The 24950-nt window shown below is 40.7% G+C and overlaps 1 protein-coding gene across 4 annotated transcripts in view; it reads right to left on the reverse strand.

The window, feature by feature from the left end:
• The window catches only part of cep112 (centrosomal protein 112), a 572452-nt gene that overhangs the window by 180941 nt on the left and 366561 nt on the right, over window positions 1-24950 (reverse strand). For all 4 annotated transcript variants that reach the window (XM_060844726.1, XM_060844724.1, XM_060844725.1 and 1 more), the window contains one exon: window positions 21302-21532. In XM_060844726.1, the coding sequence (XP_060700709.1) occupies window positions 21302-21532 (231 nt within the window). The remainder of the gene's footprint in view (window positions 1-21301; window positions 21533-24950) is intronic.

Raw genomic sequence — 24950 nt, forward strand, 5'->3', positions numbered from 1 at the left:
GTATGACCATAAGATGTAGGATAAGTAGACCATTCAGCCCATCAAGTGTACTCTGGTTTCCAATGAGATCATGATTGATCTGATAATCTACTCCACTTTTTTGTCTTTTCCCCGTAACACTTGATTCCATTATTGATTAAAAAGCTGTCCATCCCAAACTTGAAAATAGTTAAGGACTCAACCTCGAGATCCTTTTGCAGTAAAGAATTCTATAGATTGCCTCTGACAGTAGAAATTCCTTCACATCTTCGTCTTAAATGGTTGACCCCTTATTCTGATGTTACGACCTCAGATTCTTGACTTTTCCATAAGGTGAAACTACCTTTCCACATCTACCTTATCAGGTCCTTGAGAATCTTGTATGTACAAATGTGGTCACTTCTCATTCTTCTAAAATCCACTGAGTACAAGTACAACCTACTCAAGCTCACTTCATAAGGCAGTTCATTCGTACCTGGGATCAACCTCATGAACCTTCGCTGGACTGCCTCCAAAGCCAGCAAATCTTTCTTTGTTTAGCTGCTGAGTCAGGATGATTTCAAAGATGAATTTGAATACAGGATGAACCTCATTAATTGTGGCAGTTACCATCGGTCTTAATCTTACTGGTGCATTCTCTACAGCAAGTCACAGTCCATTGTTGAACTGATCAGCACTTCCTTCTCATATAGTATAAAGCGTTGTTCATATAGTATAAAATGTTGTTCCCCTTTATTTGACATTTTTATTAATGTCCTGATGGGTGCAAGAGGAATGGCTTTGACAAAATCTGTCTTTTTTTCAACAATGCTCTGCAAAACCAAACAACTACACAATATTAGTCTCTTAGATCCAGCAGTGTGGTGACACAGAAGCACCAGTCGCTGAAAATCATACAATTACAGCACTATAATATTGCACATTGCCATGAAAAATGTTATAAAAGCAGCAATGGTTTCCATTTTTCTTTTATCTTTACTATGCAAGTACAACGTTTGACAGAAAATCAGTCTCATCCTATCTTTTAAGGGTTCAACTGAAGGAAATTATAAGAAAGTTACAACGCCATTTCAAGTTCTTGGCTGAGAATAAGGCTGCATTTCTATTCGATGTTAAGGAAAAAGTATTTCAACAACATTAGCATTTGAACTATTGAAATTGAAGCTTCAAGACAGACAATAAGAATTGATGGCATTACTGCCATCCCTCAATAATTCATACACCATGATAGGCAGGATAATGGATAGATATTAGGGATCAAATGTCTATTATCAGACCATCAGCCCTGAAAAATACAAAAGACAATTTGAACTATATTACAGGAGACAAAAACTAGTGGAAGACCCCATTGCATATACTGTAAAAAAAATTTCTCCCTTTTATTCAAGCAATACCTGCTTTCCTGTAAATGTTGTTCAAAGTGTTCAAAATGACTTGGACATTTTAAGAAAAAGACATACACACACTAAAATGTAAACTAAAATACGTTTTTCCTCCACTTTAGAACCCGAAGACCCAACAGACCTTTGTCACACATGTCCAAGCTAAATTTGACTTAATCTAGCCCCAATAATACAATATCTGTCAACATCATTCAGACAGAAAAAAATCGATGTAGAATTTTTCATGATCTCAGTACGTTCCAAAGAGTTTTATGAAGTATCCACCTCAGTGAATTGTCACCTCTGTCCCCATACCAAATCTTTGTGCTCAGTTTGCACAGCCGTAATCAGTTTCTTTTTGGTAAATATCTGCTGTACAATCAATTAATGCTATTTTTATTAGTTAACGTCTTTCCCTTAGAACTCTCAATTCTTTCATTGATCCAAGAAAACATACACGGCCTTGATTTACTATCTCATCCAAAACACAACACCTCTGGCAGAATCACTGAAAGTTACCATTCAGAAGGAGTCAGCCCATTGTTTGCCAATGACCTCTGAATATTTTGATATGGTACATTCTCTTTTTCCCCAAAATATTACACCATGTTTCCATTTAAATAATTAACCTTCTTGAGGCATTCTTGAATGTCTCAACTGAACGTGCCTCACCATGCTTTCAGTTAGTGAGTTCCAAACCCAGACCACTTGTGAAAAAATATATTTTGTCATTTGCTTCTTTTGCAAAACATTTTAAAACTATGTCCTCTGGTTATCAATCATTTTACAAGTGGGATTACTTTTTTTTCTATCTGCTCTGTCTTGACTACTCACAATTTTGAAAATGTCTCTCAACTCTTCTTTCAGCTTTCTCATCTCCAAGGTAAACAATCCAACTTCTCTGAACTATCCTCATAACTGAAGTTTCTCATCCCAATTCCCAGTTCACAATTCATAAAAGTTTTGTTTTATCTAGAAATGTTGAAATTATCTTGAAATGCAAACCTTTTTGCAGTGCAAGTATTTTCCATCAGCCTTTACTCTATTTCCAACCACTCAGCCAATTTTGAATCTAAATTACTACTGTCCCTTTTAGTTCATTACCTATTACTTAATCAGAAGTCTGTTGAATGCTTTTCTGAAATCCATGTATGCCACATCAACCCGCTCTGTTACCTCTTCAGAAAACTTCAGCAAGTTAGCTCAGCATAGTTTTCCATTAAGAACTCCATGCTAATTGGTCCAAACTAACCCACATTTATTCTATGTGACTATTAATTCTATTCTGAATAATTAATGCTAAATTAAATTGACTGGTCTATAATTGCTGGGTCTGTCTTGACAGCTTTAAATGAACAAGGGCAGATGATGGTATAAGTGCATTGCTGCTCGACTATAAATCCAGTGTTACTGTACAGAGACGTAAGTTGAACCAAATCAGCCTTTCTACCTCCATATTCTATGGTTCATCAATGATCTTCTCATATTAGGTCAGAAGTGGGGATTTTTGCTGATGATTGCACAATCTTCAGCATTATTTGCTTCTCCCATGATACTGAAAGAGTCCATGTTCAAATGCAGCAAGGTGTGGACAATATCCAGGTTTGGGCTGATAAGTGACAAGTAGCAGTTGCAAACTCACACATGTCAGACAAAGTCCATCTCAAATAAGAGACAATCTAACCTCTTGATATTCAGTGGTGTTACCATCACTGAATCACCCAATATCAACATCGTGGAGCTTACCATTGAGCAAAAACTCACTGAACTCGCCATATAAATACACAGGCTATAGGAATAATGCAGCGAGTAACTCACCTCCTAACTTCCCAAAGGCTGTGCACCACCTATAAGGCACAAATCAGGAGTGTGATGAAATAGTCCTACTTACCTGGATGGGTGCAGCTCTAACGTTATTCAAGAAGTTTGACACTATCCAGGCCAAAGCAGCTGGCTTGATTGGGACCACGACGACAAGCATCCTTGTTCCACAACCGACGCTCAAATTCACTTAGCACTTTTCAATCCAACCAAACCACCTCCAAGGACAGAGGCAGCAGATACATGGGAACACCATCATTTGCAAGTTCCCCTCCAATCACTCACCATCCTGACTTGGAAATTATCATTGTTCCTTTAGCTTCTCTGAGTCAAAATCAGGGAATTTCTCTCCTTGAGGGCATTGTAGGTCTATCTACAGGAGGTCTATCTGCAGTAGTTCAAGAAGACAGCTCATCATCATCTTCTCAAGGGCAACTAAGGGCAGACAATAAATGCTGGCCAATGACACCCGTGCCCCATCAGTGAATAGAAACAAATTCATGACATAGCAAAATTAAAACCTTCAAAGACCCTCAAAAATAATTTCCAATGGCTCCTAACATTTGAATAACTAAACCCAAACTCTGCAAATCAATTTCAGATACTGGTTTATATCTTAAACAAATTTATTAACAGCGTAGTAACTTTAGCAGAGGGACATTAAACACCAAATTAGTCCACACAAAAGACTGACAGACAGACAAACACACTTAAGAGATGAATAAAAGAAAATAATAAAACTGGCCAGATTACCTAAGTGGTTTTCACAATGTGTTGTTTCACCAGTGATTTGTTACCTGGTTGATTATCTGAAAATGTTCATCAAGGTCACCTTTTCAATTCACTCAGATAAAGGAAGTAATACTTAAAATTTAGTTTTCTATTCTCTGAGCTTCCAAGAACTGTTCATAAGATGTTACATAGAGAGCTCTTAGTACAGACCAGTGAGCCTGACGTCAATGGTGGGCAAGTTGTTGGAGGGAATCCTGAGGGACAGGATGTACGCATATTTGGAAAGGCAAGGATTGATTAGGGATAGTCAATATGGCTGTTTGCATGGGAAATCATGTCTCACAAACTTGATTGAGTTTTTTGAAGAAGTAACAAAATGGATTGATGAGGGCAGAGCAGTGGACGTGATCCATATGGACTTTAGTAAGGTGTTCAGCAAGATTTGCCATGGGAGAATGGTTAGCAAGATAAGATCTCATGGAATACAGGGAGAACTAGCCATGTGGATACAGAACTGGCTTGAAGGTAGAAGACAGAGGGTGGTGGGGGAGGGTTGTTTTTCAGACTGGAGGCCTATGACCAGTGGAGTGCCACAAGGATCAGTGCTGTGTCCACTACTTTTCGTCATTCACATAAATGATTTGGATGTGAGCATAAGAGATATAGTTAGTAAGTTTGCAGAATACACAAAAATTGGAGGTGTAGTGAACAGTGAAGAAGGTTACCTCAGATTACAATGGGATCTTGATTAAGTGGGTCAATGGACTGAGAAGTGGCAGATGGAGTTTAATTCAGATAAATATGAGGTGCTATATTTTGGGAAAGCAAATCTTAGCAGGACCTGTACACTTAATGGTAAGGTCCTAGGGAGTGTTGCTGAACAAAGAGACCTTGGAGCGCAGGTTCATAGCTCCTTGAAAGTGGAGTTGCAGGTAGATAGGATAATGAAGAAGGTGTTTGGTATGCTTTCTTTTATTGGTCAGAGTACTGAGTACTGGAGTTGGGAGGTCATGTTGCGGCTGTACAAGACATTGGTTAGGCCACCTTTGAACTATTGCGTGCTATTCTGGTCTCGGAAGGATGTTGTGAAATTTGAAAGGATTCAGAGAAGATTTACAAGGATTTTGCCATGGTTGGAGGGTTTGAGCTGTAGGGAGAAATTGAATAGGCTGGGGCTGTTTTCCCTAGAGCGTCGGAGGCTGAGGGGTGATCTCATAGAGGTTTACAAAATTATGAGGGGCATGGATAGGATAAATGGACAAAGACTTTTCCCTAGGGTGGGGGAGTCTAGAACTAGAAGGCATAGGTTTAGGGTGAGACAGGTAAGATACAAAAGAGACCTACGGGGCAACTTTTTCAGAGTGTGGTACGTGTATGGAACGAGCTGCCAGAGGAGGTGGTGGAGGCTACTGCAATTGCAACATTTAAAAGGCATCTGGATGGGTATATGAATAAGAAGATTTTGGAAGGATATGGGCCGGGTGCTGGCAGGTGGGACTAGATTGGGTTGGGATATCTGGTCGGCATGGACGAGTTGGACCGAAGGTTCTGTCTCCATGCTGTACATCTCTATGACTCTCAACCCTTTATGCTGAAGCATCAGCAGGCAGATTGCCCATCTCTTCCACAAGGTCCTAGTTAGCACGCAACATCTGCTATCTGCTTGAGCATAAGGTCTTTTCCAGACTTGCTGGAAACAATACCAGGTACTGACCTCGTTAATAGACCTTGCCATCTGTTTAAACGTAATGCCCTTACCTAGAGACAAAGCGTCCACTTTTCATCAGGAAGAGACTTTTAATTCTCCTTTTGTTTCCCTTTTACTTAAAGAAGATGTTGGGATTTCCCTTTTTGTAGCTGCCAGTATTTTTTCATATTCTTTTATTGTCATTTATTTTCTCATCTCCCTTCTGTATCCAGATTGGTTCTTAATTGGGTTTATTACCTGACATCTTCCATACTTGACCTCACAAATAGGCAAGAGTTTGTTTCGTCTTTTTTCCTTTTAACACAAGCTATTACCAACAGTCCAAAAGTCATCTTTAGCTCCCAGTTCACACTTCAAATGATGACCATGAAACAGTTGTTGATTGTCAGAAATATCCAGCTGGTTCACTAATTTCTTTTAGGAAAGGAAATTTTCCTCCAAACCAGGTCTGGCCTACATGTGATTCCAGACCCACAGCAATGTGGTTGACACTTAGTTAGGGGTAGGTGATAAATGCTGGCCTCGCCAGAGATGCCAGTATTCTGTGACTAATTAAGAAAAAAATTGTAAGTCTTCAGTTCTCTGAGACCAATCTCAAATCCATGGGAGATTGAAGAATTATTGTTTGCAATTTCCACTCTGATTTCCTTCAATATCGTTGATGCGTCTCATTTAGCCATGATGCCTTAATAACGTTAAGTACTGGCAGCTTATCCAATGCCTCCCCTTTATAAATTTTAAACCCTTCTAATGGCTGAATTTCCTCCTTTGCTATGATGGGCAGCATTAACTTTATATGTAAAAACAAATGCAATGCATTAATTTAACACCTCGGCCATTTTTCATGCCTCCATTTAAAAATCCACTTTTTGGTCTCAAATTATCCTTAATTCTCCTTTTGCTTCCCTTTTATTTCTGATGTGCTTATAGAATACTTTGGGATTTTTTTTGTTAGTTGCTAGTCCTTTTTCATATCTTTTTGCTTCTCTTATTTGTTTTCTCACCCCCTTCTGTATTCAGCTAAGTTCTCAATTGGATTCACTACCGACATCTTCTTTAACTTAATGTCTATCCCCTTTGTCATACTATCCCCAATTCTCCACATGCCGTATGACAGGTATTCTGCTTTATTGAGCTGCCCTGCCAGACCTTAATTTGTAGTTTTAACGTACTTTATTTACTGTAACTTTAATTACATTAACTTATTTAACTTCATTGCTGTACTATTAACGAAAACTAGTATTTAGTGTTCTCAAGTTCCTGGATTGACATTGAACTCAGAATGTTCTCATTCAGGTTAGACTGCTACCTGAGCCTTCGCTTACTTTAGTTTTAATAAAACTTTACTGGGTCCAGGTAGCCAATGTTCCACTTCATTGTTTTTCTGGTCACAATTCATTAGTAGAGTAGAGACATCATAAAAATTAAGGTTTAATTTGCACAATGTGCACAAGTGGTGACAGAAACAGGGATGTGATTGAACAGACAGATACCAAAATAATCAATAACAGATGTCCTTGCAAAAAAGCATTGCCCTGAGACATTTGCTGTAACAAACAGTGTTCATTTTAACTGCTAAAATCAATCAGTTTGCTACTGGAAATCATGATCATGAAATCGAAGGACTTGGCAGCTGAGAAGCTCTGATCACATACATAGAGAAGGAGTATTAGGATTCAAAAGCCACCAATGTAGTTTGCTTCATCAATTATTAGCCAGGTGTTTAAATGGAAGATTTCCTTGATGTGTCATAATTAAAAATAATTTAGGATTTTGGTATATTTAGAGCATGGAGAAAAACCTCTACATTCACAACTTGAACGACAACACATCATCAAACAACACTTTGTAAAAAACTCAGGTAAGGAACAAAAGATTAAATTTATAAATTTTAGAGTCCTAATATTTGGAATACCTTCACTCAAGTAACATCAGTGGAATGATATTGGGGGAGTGAACATGCCTGATGTTATGCTCTGAAATCACATACTTATAGTTAGCCACAAGCACAGAAGTAGTTTTGCTAAGCAATCACACCTGATTGAACTTTATAACTTTAGCACTCATGCTGACAACAGGGCACTCCATTGTCAGGTAGGAAATTCAACATGCAAGCCGCAAGTCGTGCACTCCCTGTGCATTACTAAGGGAGTGTAGTACTGATAAAAGTACCTTCATTTATCAAAATCATTAATTTGAGGCTCTATTTATTCACATGTAGCTGCATACTGCACAATTTTTCTAACCATTCAGTTTTTTCTTTGGAGAATCAGAGTTAGTGCACATACAATTTTCTAATTTACTTTGCTGGCGAGAGAAGTCTGCTACTTACTGTACACATTTCAAGTGATCCTTTGCATGACTTCACAGTGCCATTCCTATCAGCAAGCAATGCTGTTTGCATTAGAAAAAGAAGGAAATATATACTAAGTTACTGTGGGAGTAGTGTAGTGGTGTCTAACAGTAACCACATGGTGAGATGGAGTATAAAGGAAAAACATAATGAGAACTTATCAAAAATGTAGAGCTATAATCTTGCTGGATTTTAATAGACTGGAGAAAAGTAGATGGATGAAGCTAGCTGCAATGAGGAGTTCAAAGAATGTTTCTTGGTATAGTTCTTAAAACAGCACGTTTTGCAGCCAACCAGACAGCAAAAAGCAGGGAGGCTACGGCCTAGTGGTATTATCATTGACTATTAATCCAGAATAATGTTCTGGGGACTTGGATTCGAATCCCGCCACATCAGATAGTGGAATTTGAATTCAATACAAAATAATCTGGAAGTAAGAGTTGACTGATGACCATGAAACCATTGACAATTGTCAGAAAAACTTATCTGGTCTGGCCTACATGTGACTCCAGAGCCATAGCAATACGGCTGACTTTCAACTCTGAAATGACCTAGCAAGCCAGCCAGTTATATCAATTGCTAGGAAGTCACAACTAAGAAATGAAACTGGATGGACCACCTCTCATCGACCTTGGAACTGGAAAAGACAACGGCAAAACAGAAACAGCCATGTTGACCATGCAAAATTCCTCTTTACCAACATCTGGCGGCTACAGCCAAAATTGTGAGAGCTGTCTCATAGACTAGTCAAGCAACAGCCTGACATTGTTGAGAGTGTGGTGCTGGAAAAGCACAGCAGGTCAGGAAGCATTTGAGGAGCAAGAGAATGACATTTCGGGCAAACGCTCTTCATCAGGTGCCTGAGGAAGGAGATGTAGCTGTGGTAGCAAGTTTGTTTCAGGAACGGGCTGAAGAACTTCAGGGTAGTCAAGATGACCTGGCGGATGTAGTGAGAGAGAGACTCACTGAGATCCTTGTAGAGAGAGGAGGAGAACTTCTTCAAGCTAGGCATCCTAGGAAGAGGCTTCGCAGTGAGATTAAAATCAACTAGGCGAAAGTGAGGACTGTGGATGCTGGAGATTAGAGAATGTGGTGCTGGAAAAGCACAGTAGGTCAGGCAGCATCCGAGGAGCAGGAGAACCAACATTTTGGGCAAAAGCCCTTCAACAGCCTGACAGTCATACTTTACAGATAATACCCCAGACACTACCATTACCATCCCTGTCTCACCGGCAGGACAAACCAGCAGAGTTGGCAGCACAGTGGGGTACAGTAGGGAGGGAGTTGCCCTGGGAATCCTTGACATCGATTGTAGACTGCATGAAGTCTCATGGCTTCAGGTTAAACATGGGCAAGGAACCTCTTACTGGTCACCACGCACTGTCCTCCTTCAGCTGATGAATCAGTACTCCTCCATGTTGAACAACACTTGGAGGAAGCACTGGGGGTGGCAAGGGCACAAAATGTACTCGGTGGGGAATTTCAATGCTCCCCACCAAGAGTGGCTCGGCAGCAGTACTCCAGATCTTTTAGTTTGGGTCCTAAAAGATAATAACTGCTGGACTGGGTCTGTGGCAGGTGGTGAAGGAACCAACAAGAGGATAAAACATACTTGACCTCATCCTAACTAATCTGCTGGCTGCAAAAGCATCTGTCCATGACAGCACAGGTAAAAGTGACCACCACACTGACCTTGTGGAGATGAAATTCCGCCTTCACATTGAGAACAACCTCCATTGTGTTGTGTGGCACGATCACTGTGCTAAATGTGACAGACTTCAAACATAACTAGCAGCTGAAGACTGGGCATCCATGACGTGCTGTGGGCCATCAACAGCAGCAGAGCTGTACTCTAACACAATCTGCAACCTCATGGCCTGGCATATATCCCACTCAACCATTACCATCAAGCCAAGGGATCACCCTGGTTCAATGAAGAGTGCAGGAGAGCATGCCAAGAGCAGCATTAGGCATACCTAAAAATGAGGTGTCAACCTTGTGAAACTACCAAACAGGACTATAAGACCATAAAACATAGAGTCCACTCTATGGAGTGGCTCATCGAGTCCACTCCGCCATTCAATCATGGCTGATGGGCATTTCAACTCCACTTACCAGCATTCTCCCTGTAGCCCTTAATTCCTTGTGACATCAAGAATTTATCAATCTCTGCCTTGAAGACATTTAGCGTCTTGGCCTCCACTGCACTCTGCGGCAATGAATTCCACAGGCCCACCACTCTCTGGCTGAAGAAATGTCTCCGCATTTCTGTTCTGAATTGACCCCCTCTAATTCTAAGGCTGTGTCCACGGGTCCTAGTCTCCTCGCCTAACAGAAACAATTTCCTAGCGTCCATCCTTCCCAAGCCATTACTTGCGTGCCAAATGGCACAAACAGCAAGTGAAAGACAGAACTAGGTGAACCCACAACCATCAGAAGAATTCTAAGCTCTGCAGTCCTTCCACATCCAGTCGTGAATGGTGGTGGACAATTAAACAACTCACTGGAGGAGAACTCTCCACAAATACTCCCATCCTCAATGATGGAGAAGCCCAGCACAACAGTGCAAAAGTTAAGGCTGATACATTCGCAACAATCTTCAGTCAGAAGTGTCGAGTGGATGATCCATCTTGGGCTCCTCTAGTGATCCCCATCGTCACAGATGCCAGTCTCCAGCCAATTCGATTCACTCCGTGTGATATCAAGAAAAAGCTAGAGGTACTGGATACTGCAAAGACAATGTGCCCTAATAACATTCCAGCAATAGTTCTGAAGACGTGTGCTCCAGAACTTGCTGCTCCCCTAACCAAGCTCTTTTGGTACTATTACAACACTGGCACCTTCCTGACAACGTGAAAAATTGCCCTGCATACAAAATGCCGGAAAAATCCAATCCAGCCAATTACTGCCCAATCAATCTACTCTTCATCATCAGTGAAGTGATGGAAGGGGTCATCAACAGTGCTATCAAGCAGCAGCTGCTCAGCAACAACATGCTCACTGATGCTCAGTTTGGGCTTAACCAGGGTCACTCAGCTTCTGACCTCATTACAGCTTTGGTTCAAGCATAGACAAAAGAGCTGAGTTCCAGGGGTGAGGTGAGAGTGACTGCACTTGACATCAAGGCTGCATTTGACCAAGTATGCCATCAAGGAACCTTGGCAAAACTGGAATCAATGGATATCAGGGGGCAAACACTCTGCTGGTTAGTGTCATATTTGGCACAAAGGAAGTTGGTTGTGGTTGTGGACAGTCAGTCATCTCAGCTTCAGGATATCTCTGCAGGAGTCCCTCGTGGTAGTGTCCTAGGCTCAACAATTTCCAGCTGCTTGATGAATGACCTTCCCTCTGTCATAAGGTCAGAAGTGGATAGACTTTAGGGTGTCAGTAGGCGAGTTACTTGCTGCAGTATACCTGAGGAGTCGCGAATGATGCTGAACACTGTGCAGTCATTGGCGATAACTGCACAGTGTTCAGCACCATTCACGACTCCTCAGGTACTGAAGCAGTTCGTGCTCAAATGCAACAAAATCTGGACAATATCCAGGCTTGGGCTGACAAGTGGCAAGTAATGTTTGCGCCACACAAATGCCAGACAATGACCACTCCAAAAAGAGACACTCTAACCACCACCCCTTGACATTCAACAGTATTACCATCACTGAATTCCCCCCCCGCTAACATCCTTGAGGTTACCATTGACCAGAAACTCAACTGGACTCACCACATAAGCACAGTGGCTACAAGAACGGGTCAGAGATTAGGGATACTGCAACAAGTCACTCACCTCCTGCCACACTAAAGTCTGTCCACCACCTACAAGACATAAGTCAGGAATATGATAGAATACTGCTCACTTGCCTGCACGGTTGCAGCTCCAATAGCACTCAAGAGGTTTGACACCATCCAGGACAAAACAACCTGTTTGATTGGCACCACATCTACAAACATGCAATCCCTCTACCACCAGCACTCAGCAGCTGCAAGTGTATACTATCTACAGGATGCACTGCAGAAAGTCACCAAAGATCCTTAGACAGCACCTTCCAAAACCACGACCACTTCCATCTAGAAGGACAAGGGCAGCAGGTACTTGGGAACATCTCCACATGCAAGTTCTCCTCTAAGCCTCTCACCACCCTGACTTGGAAATATACCGCCATTCCTTCAGAGTCATTGGGTCAAAGTGCTGGAATTCTCTCCCTACCGGCATTGTGGGTTAATCCACAACAAATGAACTGCCACGATACAAGAAGGCAGCTCACCAGCAACCTCTCAAGGGCAAATAAGGATGGGCTATGAATGCTGGCCACCCAGCGATGCCCAAGTCCCTAAAATGATTTTTTTAAAAATGCAGGCTATACCATAACCGGCATTGTGCAAAAAGGACAACATAGACCGGCAGATTTTCGAAAAATACAGATGTAGCAGGGTTGTTGCTTTGTGTGACTTCAACTTTCTCAATATTGACTGGAACCTCCTCAGTGCAGATGGTTTGGATTGAGCCATTTTTCTTAGGTGTGTTCAGGAGGGTTTCCTTACTCAGTATGTAGACAGGCTGATGAAGGGAGAGGCCATTTTGGATCTGGTGCTCAGCAATGAGCCAGGATAGATGTCAGATCTTGTGGTGTGAGAACACTTTGGTGACAGTGACCACAAATGCCTCACATTTACCATAGCCTTGGAGAGGGAAAGGAGCAGTTACCAAGGGAAGATACTTAATTGGGGAAAAGAAAATTATGACACTATCAGACAAGAGTTGGAACTACAGATTGGGAGCAATTGTTCCACAGAAAGGGCACAACAGATTGTGGAGACTGTTTAAAGAGCAGTTGTTGCGACTGATACACAAATTTGTTCCTCTGAGACAGGCAAGAAGGAGTAAGATTAGGGAGCTTTGGATAATGAAAACAGAGGAGCTTCTCATCGAAAGGAAGAAGGCAGCTTACGTAAGGTGGAGGAAGCAAGGATCTAGCACAGCTTTAGAGGCTTACTAGAAAGGAGCTCAGAAACGGACTGAGGAGAGCCAGGAGGGGGCACGAGAAAGGCTTGGCAGAAAGGTTAGGGAGAACCCAAAGGCATTTAACTCATACGTGAGGAATAAGAGAATGATCAGGGAGAAGGTAGAGTCAGTCAGAAATAGTGCATGGAGTCTGAGCAGAGAGGGGAAGTCCTAAATGAGTATTTTGCTTTGGTTTTCACTAAGGAAAAGGACCTTGTTGTGAATGGGAACTTTGAGGAGCTGGGAAACAGGCTTGAACAGGTGAAGACTGATGAAGTCGATGTGCTGGAAATTTTGGCAAACATTAAGATTGATAAGTTCCCCAGGGCCAGACCAGATTTATCTAGGCTGATCCAGGAAGCGAGAAAGGAGGTTGCTAAGCCGCTGGCGAAGATCTTTGCTTCCTCACTCTCCATGGGAGTCATACCAGAGGACTGGAAAGAGGTGAATGTTGTTCCTCTTTACAAGAAGGGGAATAGGGAAATCCCTGGCAATTACAGACCAGTCAGTCTTACATCTGTGGTCAGCAAGGTTTTGGAAAGAATTCTGAGGGATAGGATTTATGAGGATTTGGAAAAGCATAGCGTGATTAAAGACAATCAGCATGGCTTTGTGAGGGGCAGGTCATGCTTCACAAATCTTATTGAGTTCTTTGAGGAGGTGACGAGAAGGTTGGCAGTGGATGTGGTATATATGGACTTCAGCAAGACATTTGATAAGGTTCCCCATGATAGGCTCATTCATAAAGTCAGGAGGTATGGAGATCTGGCTGTCTGGATTCAAAATTGGCTGACAGAAGGCAGAGAGTGGTTGTAGATGGAAAGTATTCTGCCTGGAGGTCAGTGGTGAGTGGTGTCCCACAGGGTTATATTCTTGGGACTCTGCTCTTTATAGTTTTTATAAGTGACTTGGATGAGGAAGTTGAGGGGTGGGTTAGTAAATTTGCAGATGACACAAATGTCAGAGGTGCCTATGACAGTATTGAGGGGTATTGCAGGCTGCAGCGCAACATAGATAGGATGCATAGCTGGGCTGAGAAATGGCAGATGGAGTTCAACCTGGATGAATGCGAAGTGATGCATTTTGGAAGGTCGAACTTGAATGTTGAATATAGGATTAAAGACAGAATTCTTGGAAATGTGGAGGAACAGAGAGATCTTGGTGTTCAAGTGCATCGATCCCTCAAAGTTGCCATCCAAGTGGATAGGGTTGTTAAGAAAGCATGTGGTGTTTTGGGTTTCATTAACAGGGGGATTGAGTTTAAGAGCTGCAAGGTTTTGCTACATTCCATGGTGGGACCACACTTGGAATATTATGTCCAGTTCTGGTTGCCCTATAATAGAAAAGATACAGAGGCTTTGGAGAGGGTGCAAAGAAGGTTTACCAGGAAGCTACCTGGATTGGAGGGCTTGTCTTATGAAGAAAAGTTGACTAAGCCTGGACTTTTCTCTCTGGAGCGAAGGAGGAAGTGAGGTGAACTGATTGAGGTCTACAAGGTAATGAGAGGCATGGATAGAGTCAATAGCTAGAGATTTTTCCCCAGGGCAGGAATGACTGCCACGAGGAGTCATAGATTTAAGATATTAGGAAGAAGGTACAGAAGAAACATCAGAAGTAGGTTCTTTATCCAGAGAGTTGTGAATGCATGGAATGCGTTGCCAATGGTGGTGGTGGAAGCAGAGTCTTTAGGGACATTTAAGCAACTGCTGAATATGCACACGGACAACAGTGAATTGAGGGGTACGTGGGTTAGGTTATTTTATTTTAGATTAGGAATAATCCTCGGCACAACATCGTTGGCTGAAAGGCCTGTTCTGTGCTGTACTCTTCTATGTTCTATACTTTAATGACCTCATAATGAAGGTGCCCATAGATAGCAATAACCAGAGCATGATTGAATTTTACATTCAATGTGGGGAAGAGAGGAGTGAGTCCCAGACCAGTATGTTAAACTTAAATGGTGAGGGTGTGAAAGCTGAGCTAGCTAAAATGAATTGGCAAATTATATTAAAGGATAGATCAATCTAGATAATGTGGTAGGCATTTAAAGAAATATTTCAAAATACACAGAAAGATACATTCCAACAAGAAAGAAAGGATCTTCCATCTGTATCTTATTAAAATGTAAAGATAGTATCAAATTTAATGAGAAAACATAAATTTACTTAAAGATGGGTAGCAAGTCAGGCAATTGATAGTGTATAGAAACAGCAAGGATTGAGAATACAAGTAATCTCCTGGAAATAGCTATAAATCAAGAAGTGAAAGGAAAGGATGAATTCAAGAAAATTACTGCCATCAGAGAACGAATACTTATCAAATTATTGGAATTGCAGGCTGATAAGTCCTCAGATCTTGATGAATTTCATCCTAGACTCTTAAAAGTAGCGGATAGTAAGGTAGTTTATAAAGTAAAAAGACAAAATGCTGGAGAAGTTCTGAAGAGAAATCATATCACATTGAAATGTAAACTCTCCTCACTTGTAGCCAAACCAGTTGAGTTTATTCATCATTTTCTCTTTTTATTTCAAATTTTCCACATCTGTAGGTTATTTTGTTTCAAGTCGCGATCATTTATGTGTTGGTTTTAATTTTCCACAATTCCTTTGATTCAGAAAAGATTTTACTAGTTTGGAAAATAAGATTTGCTCTCGTTTAATCAGAAAGGGAGGGAGACAGAAAGCAGGAAATTACAGGTAATAGGGAGGATGTTAGAAGCTATCAATAGAGATATTACAGAGGAATACTTAGAACAGTTCAAAATAATTAGACAGAGTCAACATGGTTCTGTGAAAGGGAAACTACAACCAATTGATTGGAGTTCTTTAAATAAAAAAATCCTTTAAAGGAAAACTGGTGGATGTACTATGCTGAGATTGGAAGAAGGTGTTTAATAAAGTGCCACACTGAAGGTTATTACAGAAAGTGAAAGTTCATGGCATCACAGTAATATATCGACATGGATAGATGCTTGATCAGCTAACAGGAAACAGTTAATCGATGCAGATGGGTAATTTTCTGGTTGGTAAGTTGAAATAAATGGTGTGCTACAGGGATCAGTGCTGGGCTTATATAAGTTTTCCAACTTATATAACTGACTTGAATGAAGAAACAAAAGATGTGATTGCAAAATTTGCTGATGACACAATATCGATAAGAAAGTAATTGTGAAGAGGACATGAGGAGGTCACAATGATATAGATAGGTCAAGTGAATGTCAAAGACGTGGCAATGCATTACTATGTGCAAAAATGTGAAATTGACCAAATTGTCGGGAAGAATAAAACAAAAGGTTACATCTAAATGCTGAGAGATCATAAAGCTCTCAGGTGTATAGGAATCACAACAGGTCTGCAGGTAGGTACGGCAAGTAATTAGGAAAACTATTAGAATGTTGTTTTTTTTTACAAGAGGAACTGAATATAAAGGTTGGGAGGTTATGTTTCAGTTATACAGGACATCGGTGAGACTGTAGACAGTCTTTTTTAAGCAAGGGTGAAAATACATTGAAGTAGTTTGAAGGAAGTTAATTAGACTAATACCTGCAATTGCCAGCTTGTTTTATGAGGAATGGTTGGATAGGTTGGGGCTATCATACTAGAATATAGGAGAGTAAGAAATAACTTGTTTGAAACATGTAAGATTCTAAGGAGTTTTTAAAAAAATATACCTTTACTGAAAAAATAGATTTTTAAATATTACATCAAATACAAAACAAAACAATTGAAAAGAGTACCAAAAAAATGAACACAAGAAAAAAGTGAAACAAAACCAACCCACCCTCAAGTACAAATGTATAAATATATATGGAAAAATATAGAAAAAACCCAACTAACTATTTAACTAAATGAATAATAGCCAACAACAAACTAATAAATATTAGTAACTCAACTCAGCCAAACAAGACACTCATACATTCAACAGTTCTTCCTCCCTGGATATTGGACTCGTAAAACACAATCGTTACGGCTATACAAAAGGTCTTGTTAGTGGCAGATAAATCTGTGTCCAGGTATTCCAAAAAGGGCTGCCATGTCTTATAAAAATTTTCAGTTTTGTGGTGTACCATACTTGTGAGAAAATCCAAGGGAATATGCTCCATAACAATCTTCCGCCAACCCGACAGGCCCGAGGGGTTTTCAAATACCCAACCTAGCAAAATATTCCTTCTTGCAGAAAATGTGAGGATACTGAAAAGTTTTTTCTTATTTACACCTGCAAGGAATACACTGAGCAGGCTCAGAAGAAGAGAGATCAGGTCCTTGTACACCCTAACACCCAAAATCTTCTCGATTGCACCTCCCACAGCATTCCAGTATGTTCGAAGCCTAGCACAGGACCAGAGACAATGGGTAAAAGTGCCCATACAAACCTTGCACTTGAGACATGTAGAAGATACCCTGGTTTAAATTTTGACACAGTCCAGAGCCAAGTTGACCCTGTGCAGAATCTTCAAGTGTAAAGCATGAGTCCTATTGCAAATTGATATATTACTTGTGTTTTCCCAAATATCTTCCCATGACTCTGAGCAGACTTCAACACCTAGCTCTCCATCCCAAATCCCTTGAACACATCTGAGGAGGCACCCCTCAACTGATGATATAAAGTGCTGACAGAAAGAGTACTCTTAGCTCTGAGCACCCTCCTCTCTATGTCGGATTTGTAGGGATCAATGAAAAGTGTAGTCTCTTTTTGAATAAAATCCCTGTTAGAATCTAGAACTAGGAGTCACTGTTTAAACATTCAGGGGTAACACATTCACAGAAGGTGGTGAGTCTTTGGAACTTTCTTCTCCCAAAAAAACATAGAAGTAAAGTATTAATATTTTTATAGCAAAGGGAGATAGAGGAGTGAAAGGAGTAGGTGGAAATGACAAGTGATCAGATCAGTCATGATCTTACTAAATAGTTGAGCAGCCAAGTGGGCCACAGATACTCCTAATTTGTATGTTCCTACATACATATGTTTCAGGTCAATTTTTCTAAGAGAATCTTTATCATCTCCACTAACAGCAGTTCTCTTTAATACAACATTTTCAGTGTCTTAACTATAAGGGACACAGACTATAGTGTATGTGCTGCAGAACTGATCAGCCATCCAACTTCAAATCTGACTGACTCACATTAAGCATTATTTGGCCAAAACATGCTTCTTTTCTTCATTATCTTAAACCATTTCTCTACCTTCTTCACTCTTGCCTCCAACAGGAAGCATGAGGAGTTCAAAAACATTATTGTCACTAAGGCCGAGAACCTTCTATTCAGCAAACCTCAGCTGCTTTCTCAAATTCAAACGTCCACATGGGTCTCAGGCCCTGGTATCCACAGTTTCTTAAATATTATCTCTCTTATACCCTCTTCAGACTCATCCCCTATGTAAGACCTTGTGCTTCCTTGAATCTATTCCCTCTAGACTACTGAGAAGCTCACTTCACTTCCTGGTCGTCATGGTAGCTGATACTCTAAATGGTTCTTTGTCCTAAAGTAATTAATTCCTCCTCTCTGTTTTCTTCTTCTTCCCTCAGGTTCATAACTCTTAATCTTTTTCAGTAATGTGCAGTATTGCATCATGTTAAGGATTTTTCTGATAGCTCATTACACCACATCACTTGCTGTAGTACCATTCTAATTAATCAACATCTTCTCAAAGCTCCAGCTTGTTTTTTTAAGATCTGCACTGGTTGCATGTATTTTTTTTCTCCTCAAAGAGATATTTAATTTGAATGTTAATTAAAGATTTCAAAATCTTCCCTACTACAGATGTTAAACTTACTGGTCTATAATTACCTGAGTTAACTATGTCTCCTTTTCTGAAAATGGGTATTAAATTGATTACTGTCCTGTTCTGTGGAAATCATGCATTCTTGATAGAACCCTGAAATAAAAATTCTGAAGCCTCTGCTCTTTCTTCTCCCATTTACTTCAGGATCCTTTGATGTGTCTCATCAGGTCATTGCACTTTATCTTAAGAAACAGTTTGTGATGGTACCTCTCATTTCTCCTTCAACCAATTCATGTTTATCCCCTCGTCAATATCCTTCAATTTTGTGTTCATAATTGTTCGATATCTCAAATGAAATCCTGACTTCAAAACTCCATTCATTTAATCCATAGTAAAATGGCATTGTTTCAACATTATTGCAAGGAAGATGAATTTATAAAAAGTAGCTACATTTTGAACAGTATTGAAGAATATCTGTACAAACTGTGCAAACTAGTGCAAGGAAGTCTCAGAAAGCTCAGCTTCCCCAGATGTGTAAAAAACATTTATAAATATCACCAATTTACAAATATAGGTACAAATGCTTGCAATTCAAACTTCAACAGGGAATAAATTATAACAGGTCAGGCAGCTGCTGCGCTTTTCCAGCAACACATTTTTAAGTTCTGATCTCCAGCATCTACAGTCCTCACTTTCTCCTAATAAATTATAACACTGTACCATTGGATGGCAGAGTCCATCGGAGCTTTCAGTGTTAGGAAACAACGTTTCTTCATTTATAATACTGCTAGAATAGTGTTGTTTCCCAAATTGTTGAAAAGGACTGAGAAACAACACACAGTTTAGCAGTGATTCACAATAACATTGTTGGAGGCTGGTGCCCAGTTCTGGTCACTCATTGGACATAATTGCCTTAGGAAGGCTAACAGAAAAAAATCTGACTTCTTCATTCTACACTGTTAGACTAACTAATCTTTTTATTAAACATTGCCTATTTAGCCAGTGACATGATGCCTCTGTTCTTCCCTTGGTCAGCATTTCCCATCAAAGATGCAATGAACTGCCTGGCTCCTTTCAACTCCAATTTATATGTTTACAGTACTGTATAGACGTAGGAGACCATGTAACACTTCAATCAAATTCACTTTGAAAAACCTTCAAGTGGTTGAACTTTTCTCATGAGAAAACATTCACATTGTCTATTGACACATAACTTCAAACCATCAACTTTGAAATGATTTATCCTGCCAGATAAATCACTCAACTCTAATAAACATAAAGCCTCGATGCATGCACACGATATAACTTATTGCAAGAAACTGAAGTATGCCAGAAGGTTTAAAATCTAAAGCTCTAGGGACACAAATATAGCAGTAGTCATGCCACTTTAGAGTGAATTGTGTAGACTTCTCAAACCACTAAAACCAGAATTGTGACGATTTAGAAGGTCACAGCTGAACAATAGCATCATTGCAATTTCTACTCTACTTGAACATTTCTTGGCTGGAAAAGAAAATAACGAGAACACGATCTAAATGATGATAGCACTTGACAACTAAAGTTGATGATTGCAGAACTAGCTAGGACTGAGCCAACCGTTTGACTTGATAATCAACTGGGTACATTTTAATGCCAGGTCCACAGAAAGGCTAATCAGTGGCATATGTTTTCAGTCCTTTGGAAAGCGGAGATAAAGGATAATAATAATTCAAAAAGGAAAACATAAAATTCCTGCTGAGAGTATAATGCTGGAAAAGCACAGCCAGTCAGACAGCATTCCTGATGAAGAGCTTTGCCCAAAACTTTGATTCTCCTGCTCCTCGGATGCTGCCTGACCTGCTGTGCTTTCCCAGCACCACACTCTTGACTTTAATGTCCAACATCTGCAGTCCTCACTTTCGCCTAACATAAAATTCCTGTCTTTCTGTTCTCATATTATGCCAAAACATTTGTACAAAGTCAGAACTGGATCCCATTAACTGCCTGAAGCATCATTAGATTATTTCTAATCAGTAATATAGTACTGCAATAATTAAAACCTACCGAAAAAAATGACTAACTACACAAACAAACACTGAATTCTCTTTTCAAAACCATTCTGGCTCTCTAGCTCTCCCTCTTTCTTTTTAAAATGCTCCTTAACACTGACTTCTTTGGCCAAGCCTATGGTCCTCGGTCCCAACAAATGGTTGTATAATAAAATTATGCTTGATAGTTGAGCCTTTGAAATGTCTTCAATTCCTGTCCTACATTTTGTAGGTGTGTGGCAGTGCAGTCTTTTAGAACGTACTATGCAGGGGACAAACAGCTATGCACAAGAAATGTCTCATTAAGCTATCAACACGTAAGGTAATGCAGCAAACTTAAAGGAATTGTGCAATACAACCAACAGACTGCATCCAGGAAAACATCAGATGTAACCTCTTGCTTCAGTCACGTTAGGATGTTACCAGCATAGTATATAATTGCATGTTACTGTTGGAAAAGTTTATTATTTTAATATTAATTTCTTGCGCAGTTTGTTTCATTTATTTGTGCATAAAGTGGTTAATGTGTTACGTTCACTGCATTTAGAAAACATAAAGGAAGGACAAACAGCCTACCCTTTCCACAACATGTTCCATTTCAGCAGCATTTGTCTTCTGAATCTCCAGTTTCATCCTTTCCATTTCAGCTTTCAGTTTGTTGACAGTAGTTTCGTGATCATGCAAAGCTCTCTGCTTTTCCTCCTCACGTAGTAGTCCCAACTCAACTAGCTGTTGTTTTCTCTGAGAGTTGACCTGGATAAGTTCTTCACGTAGCTGGTGGACCTGGCTTTCCAACTCTGCAATTGTCTGCAAAAACAGCAAATCTTTTTTTAATTATTGCAGTCGATCACAAATGTACATTTGATGACAAAATCTCATTAAAAATGTCAAGATTAAAACTGTTAACATTAGCTTGCTTTCAAACTGCTTCTGGACATACATTGCTCAAATAGTGAAAATGTGAATCCTTGTATTCTCTCCCTTACAACATTGTTGGCTCCATTTCCAGCACAGGGATTGTAATGGTTCAAGAAGGCAGCTCACCACTACCTTCTCAGGGATAACTAGGAATGGGCAAAAAATGCTGGCCAGCCAGCAACGCCTACAAGTGAATAATAAAAAAGCCTGTGCAACCTCTCTGATAAGATAACCCTTCAATCCAAAGCATTAGTCCACTAAACCATGTCCAACCTTCTTCCAAGGCATTTACATCCTTCCTGAAACAAAGAGACTAATACTATATATGAAATTCCCAAATGTGCTCACACTCATGCCCTGCATAACTGAAAAATAACCATCCTTTTTTTGAGCGTAAGAACTAGGCGCAGGAGTCATCCCTCGAGCCCACTCCACCATGAAGATGGTTGATCTCATCTCTGCTGAAAATGTGTTGCTGGAAAAGTGCGGCAGGTCAGGCAGCATCCAAGGAGCAGGAGAATCGACGTTTCGGGCATGATCTCATCTCTGCCCCATTCCCCATAACCCCTTAATCCATTACTAATTAATTAATCCATTAATAATTAAAAAGCTGTATGTCTCCTTGTTAAATTTAGTCAATGTCCGGCATCCACTGCAATCTGGGCTCATGAATTCCACAGATTCACGCCATTTTCAGGGAAGCAATTTCTCCTCATCTTTGCTTTAGACCTGCTACCACTTATCCCAAAACTATGAACTCTCATTCGAGCTTGCCCTAATAAGGAAACATCCTCTCTGCATGTGCTTTGTCATCCCCTTTAGCATCTGATATACTTCCAATTAGGCCTCCTCTTTTTCTTCTAAACTGGAGCAAGAATCACCTGACAAATATAGTCCTGCTCTTCAGAAAACAAACCCCTTACTCTGGAATTAATCTACTGAACCCACTAGATTGCAAATACAATCCATGTCAGGTAAGGGAACCAAAATTATACAAAATACTCAGGTGCAGTGTCATTAATGCCTTGTTCAGCTTCAGCAACACTTCTCTCCAAAATTCCATTTTTCTTCTTTATTAACTACTGTTACTACCTGCATACTAGTTTTCTGTGATTCATGGATGAGGACAGATTCTTCTGCACTGAAGCACTCTGAGGTCTCTCTCCACTAAAATAATAAGTTGCCTTTCTATTCTTCTGACCAAATTAAATAACCTCACATTTATCCACATTAATACTTCATCTGCCAAACTCTGGCCTATTTATTAACCTATCCATATCCAACTGTGTATTTCTTCTTTGCAACTTACTTTCCCACCTATTTTAGAGTCATCTACAAATTTGGCTATAGTACTTTCTAACACCCGTCCCATATCAAAATCATTAATATAGATTGTAAATAGTTGAGGCCCAAAGACCAAACCCTGTGGCACCCTACTAGTTACAGCTTCCAACCAGAAAAAAGACCCAACTGTCCTGACTTTCTGATTTCTGCTTGTTCGTCAATCCTCTATCCAAGTTAATAAATTGCCCTGAACCCCATTTGTATGGCGCCAAATCCCCTATCATGTCCAATTTAAAGTTCGTATTCTGATGGTATCTCAGAGCTTCATGGCTTATCACTACACCCCTTCTCCAACCCTCCATTAACTGCATTTCATCAATATGGCCTTTGCTGCATTGCCTTCTCCTTTCAGCCCACCTAAATTTTGACTTCTTTGTCTCAGCACCTTCTTTTGTCTGAAAATACTCCTGTTAAAGTGCCTTAAAAATAATAGAAACAAATATCTCATTATGATGGAATGAATGATTTATTATTGTCGCTTGTATTTTATCGTGAATAATACAGTAAAATGCAGTGAAAGGCTTCAACTGTTGCCACAATCTGGCACAATTTTGAATAGTTTAAGAATAAAAAGAGTAAATATATATAGCTGAAAGAGAGTCCTCCACTACCACCTGCACCAGACCCATCAACATAGAAGTTGCAACTCATTACATGCCATCTTTCACCTCTAGGTCCACCTTGGCGATGCCGCTACCTAGCCCTATACTGAAATCATACTCACCTGCAATCACTCAATCATTGCTGCCTGCCGATAACCAGGAGTCCCCACTCCGGCCTACCATGACTGCAACCAGGGGTCCCTGGCTCCGCTTTACGTCAAAGGTGGCAGAGGTCCCCACTCCGGGCATACAATGCTGCTGCCACAATAGCTGCCAGTGCCAGGAGACTTGCACTGATCTCAGCTAGGCCAGGAGTCCCACTCTGGGAGTACTGCAACCTGGAGTCTCTGGTTCTGCTGCCAGGCGAAGTCCTGCTCTGGGCCTACTGCAACCAGGACTGCCTGGCTCCACTCCCAGGCCAGGAGTCCTGCTCAGGGCCTACTGAAACCTGAAGTCTCTGGTTCCGCTGCCAGGCGGAGTCCCTGCTCTGGGCCTACTGCAACCAGGACTGCCTGGCTCTGCTGCCAGGCCAGGAGTCCCTCTCTGGGCCTACTGCAACCTGGAGTCTCTGGTTCTACTGCCAGGCCAGGAGTCCCTACTCTGGGCCTAGTGCAACCTGGCATCTGACTCCGCTGCCAGGCCAGGCCACAACCATGCCTAGAGTCCCGCTCTGGCCGCAGATGTCACCTGGTACCACCATCTAGGAGAGCCCACTGCTCTAATCGCTGGAGGAGCTTTCCTGCTGGCCTCAAATGCCAGGAGGACATCCTCACTGGTGCCGCTGCCACTTCCAATTACCATGAAAAGCTGCATCTGTGGCTGGAAGGCTGGTGCCAGGCCACACACAGCCCACTCTCGCTGGTGTGCCAATGACTAACCCGCCAGAGAAAATAAAGCCAAAAGAAAAAGAGTAGAGGTAAAATGAAAAAAAGAAAAGCAGATGGGAGCTGATGAGCCCTGGAAAGAGCCCACATGCAGCCCTGCCTCTTTGCCACCATCATGACCTCAGTGAATTGTGCCGATTTAATGGTCTATTTCTACTCTTCAGTCTTATGGCCTTCTTCTCCCAATAGGCCATTATTGGAGAATGTATACAGCACAAGTTGCATTATCATCTTTCAGAATTTGATGGCAATTCTGTGGGAGTGCAGCAATAGTTATAGAAAGAACTCAAAATGAAACTTTGGATAAAGACAAAGAATTGTGGATGCTGGAGATCTGAAATAAAGAAATTGTTGGAGAATTCAGCAGAACTGTCAATATCTGTGGAGAAAGTGAGGACTGCAGATGCTGGAGATCACAGTCAAAAACTGTGGCGCTGAGAAAACACAACAGGTCAGGCAGAATCCGAGGAGCAGGAG

This window comes from Hemiscyllium ocellatum, chromosome 25, assembly GCF_020745735.1.
Source record: "Hemiscyllium ocellatum isolate sHemOce1 chromosome 25, sHemOce1.pat.X.cur, whole genome shotgun sequence".
NCBI lineage: Eukaryota > Metazoa > Chordata > Chondrichthyes > Orectolobiformes > Hemiscylliidae > Hemiscyllium > Hemiscyllium ocellatum.